Here is a 2,258-nt window from a genome sequence, read left to right on the forward strand (position 1 = left end):
GGGGAAGGGGGCCATCTGGTCGGCGCAGCCCTAGTGGTCAGTTCTCAGGTGGGGGGTGGGGTGCTGAGGTGAGCGAGAGGGTCCTGCCCAGGCCACTCAGAGGTCTGCAGCCAAGTTGGGAGGAAGCCTGTGCTGGGGAGACCTGGAGGGACCTTCCCATCTGTGAAACGGGGCCAGGCTGGGGCTGAGGGGCGGGCCCCCTCCCTGGGCCAGTACTCCCCTGGGAATCCGTGCCCACGCTGACACGCACACACACCCAAAGAGAGAGCACATGTGCCGTTAAGACACTTTCAGATGCTGGCACTCAGGAACTCGGACGTCACCCTCACAGACGCAGCCACACCGGGGTCAGCGAGCATCAGGCACCCGCCAGGACCCAGGCCTGGCCCCCGCTGGTGCCCTTTCCTGGGACGCGAGGCTCTAGGTCTGAGGGCCACCGAAGGGAGACAGCTCGGCAGAGGGGGCCTGAAGTCAGAGAGAGATGGGTGTGTGTGTGTGTGTGTGTGTGTGTGTGAGACACACACAGACCAAGGTGCGGGAGTGAGGACCGGGCAGCCCCCCCTCTTCCAGGCCCTCGCCTTTCCCCCCAGTTTGTCTCCCAGACACTCGTTCCCCTCGCCAACATCTCGCTCCTCTCTAATTAAAAAGATCTATGCCCGGGAGCCCAAGCCCCTCCCCCTGCTCCTCAGGCCGGAAGACCCCTCTGCGCTCCTTTCTCTGAATCACACCCCTCAGTGGCCTCACTGGACGTCCACCCAGTTAAGACACAGTCATAGCTGTCCCTCTGTCCACTCGCCCCCCACTGGGACTGTCCCTCAGGCCACACTCCTCGTTTTCAGAATCAGCTTGGGCAAGGGGACCTCAGCATGCCCCCCAAGACACAAAGCGAGGCTGGGGACCCAGACCCCAGGTCCTCTACCTTGAACCTCGGCAGAGGGCCATTGGGGGCGGGGGGGGGTGTTACACAGAGAGCTTTGCATCTTTAATTAAAAAATGATTTAAATTAATTTTCTGCTCCAAAACCCCTATCCGGGGGAAGGGGTGCGTGTGGCAGTGGTTGGGGTTGTCCCTTTCCCGCCCCCAGTCTTCCTTAAAGGGCCAGCGTCATCTGGGGGGCAACCGCGTGCCAGACTTCTGGGCCGTCCTGGCACCCTCTAGTCTAACGGGTCCCCATCGTCCCCCAACAGCCCGGCCCGCTGCTCATCCAGCAGGTGGAGACACCGAGGCTGAGACAGGGAAGGGTCCGTCTGAGGTGGGTCCAGGCCACGGGTTCCCGGAGGAAGCCAGGGAGCGGGGTGGACGGGATGCTGAGGGCGGTCAGAAGGCAGAGTCGGGAACCGTGACAGGGAAAGGACCCGGAAAGAGATCCAGGAGGATGCGAAGGGAGTGAGGGTGAGAGACAAAGGCGTGCGGGCGGACAGAGACGCTGGGGAGGCCCGAGCGGAGGCCGAACCCTCGGCGGAGAAGTCAGCCTGGCAGCGTCCGAGGGAGCCCCCACTGGGACATGCTGTCCTGACCCCTACCCCCCAGGCCGCAGCTCCAGGGGTCTCACCCCTGCCCCCACCCCTGCCCCAGGCTTAATTTCCACAAGATGAGAGGATGAAGGAAAAACAGTTGAGCTGTTTACGAGGTCGTAAAAATACCCTTAGAGAGCCCAGCGGGGGCGGCCCAGGCCTCCAGCCCGCTCTCTCAGCCTCTGCCTCTCCGGGTCTCTGTCCCTTCTCCCGAGACTTCCTCCTTCCTTCTTTCTGGACCTCTCGCTTCTCTTTGGCGTTATCCCTCTGGAGTGATGGTTTATACTTTTTGGGGGGTTGAGCATCCCTTTGTGAAAATAAGATGAAAATGATGGGCCATCTCTGTGGGGCGGAGGGGGGAGTGGGGGACACAGAAACGCCAAGCCCGCAGTTGCCATTAAACCGCAGGGAGCTCACAGGTGTCCTGACACCATCCGCACACTCCCTAGGAATCCGAGGGCCGCAGAGGATAAAGACCCTAGTGTAGAAGAAGCCTCTCCTTGCCCTGTCCTGCCGTCCCTGGTCCCCTCACTGTTCCTGGAACACACAGGCACATGGCTACCCCAGGGCCTTTGCACCTGCTGTTCCCTGCGTGGGATGCTCTTCCCCAGAGATCCACATGGCCCTCTCACTTGCTTCAGGCCTCTGCTCAGATGTCACCCCCTCTGAGGGCTTTTCCCGCCCCCCACGTATACACATCATTCCCGCCTCCCGCCCGTCCTTACTGCGCTTTGTTTCAGATCA

The 2,258-nt window shown here is 61.6% G+C and overlaps 1 protein-coding gene and 1 long non-coding RNA gene across 2 annotated transcripts in view; one reads left to right on the plus strand and one right to left on the minus strand.

Moving 5' to 3' along the window:
* The window catches only part of LOC105304194, a 6,061-nt gene extending 5,581 nt beyond the window's left edge, over nucleotides 1-480 (minus strand). The window contains exon 1 of the long non-coding RNA XR_002776807.1: nucleotides 257-480. This is a non-coding gene — a long non-coding RNA (uncharacterized LOC105304194). The remainder of the gene's footprint in view (nucleotides 1-256) is intronic.
* The window catches only part of LOC111730735, a 9,823-nt gene extending 8,871 nt beyond the window's left edge, over nucleotides 1-952 (plus strand). Inside the window, exon 3 of the mRNA XM_023522133.1 lies at nucleotides 482-952. Coding sequence (XP_023377901.1) covers nucleotides 482-924 — 443 coding nt within the window. The 3' untranslated portion in view covers nucleotides 925-952. The remainder of the gene's footprint in view (nucleotides 1-481) is intronic.
* The last annotated feature ends 1,306 nt before the right edge of the window (nucleotides 953-2,258 follow it).

The sequence above is a fragment of the Pteropus vampyrus genome, unplaced genomic scaffold (genome assembly GCF_000151845.1).
Source record: "Pteropus vampyrus isolate Shadow unplaced genomic scaffold, Pvam_2.0 Scaffold333, whole genome shotgun sequence".
In the NCBI taxonomy this organism is placed as follows: domain Eukaryota; kingdom Metazoa; phylum Chordata; class Mammalia; order Chiroptera; family Pteropodidae; genus Pteropus; species Pteropus vampyrus.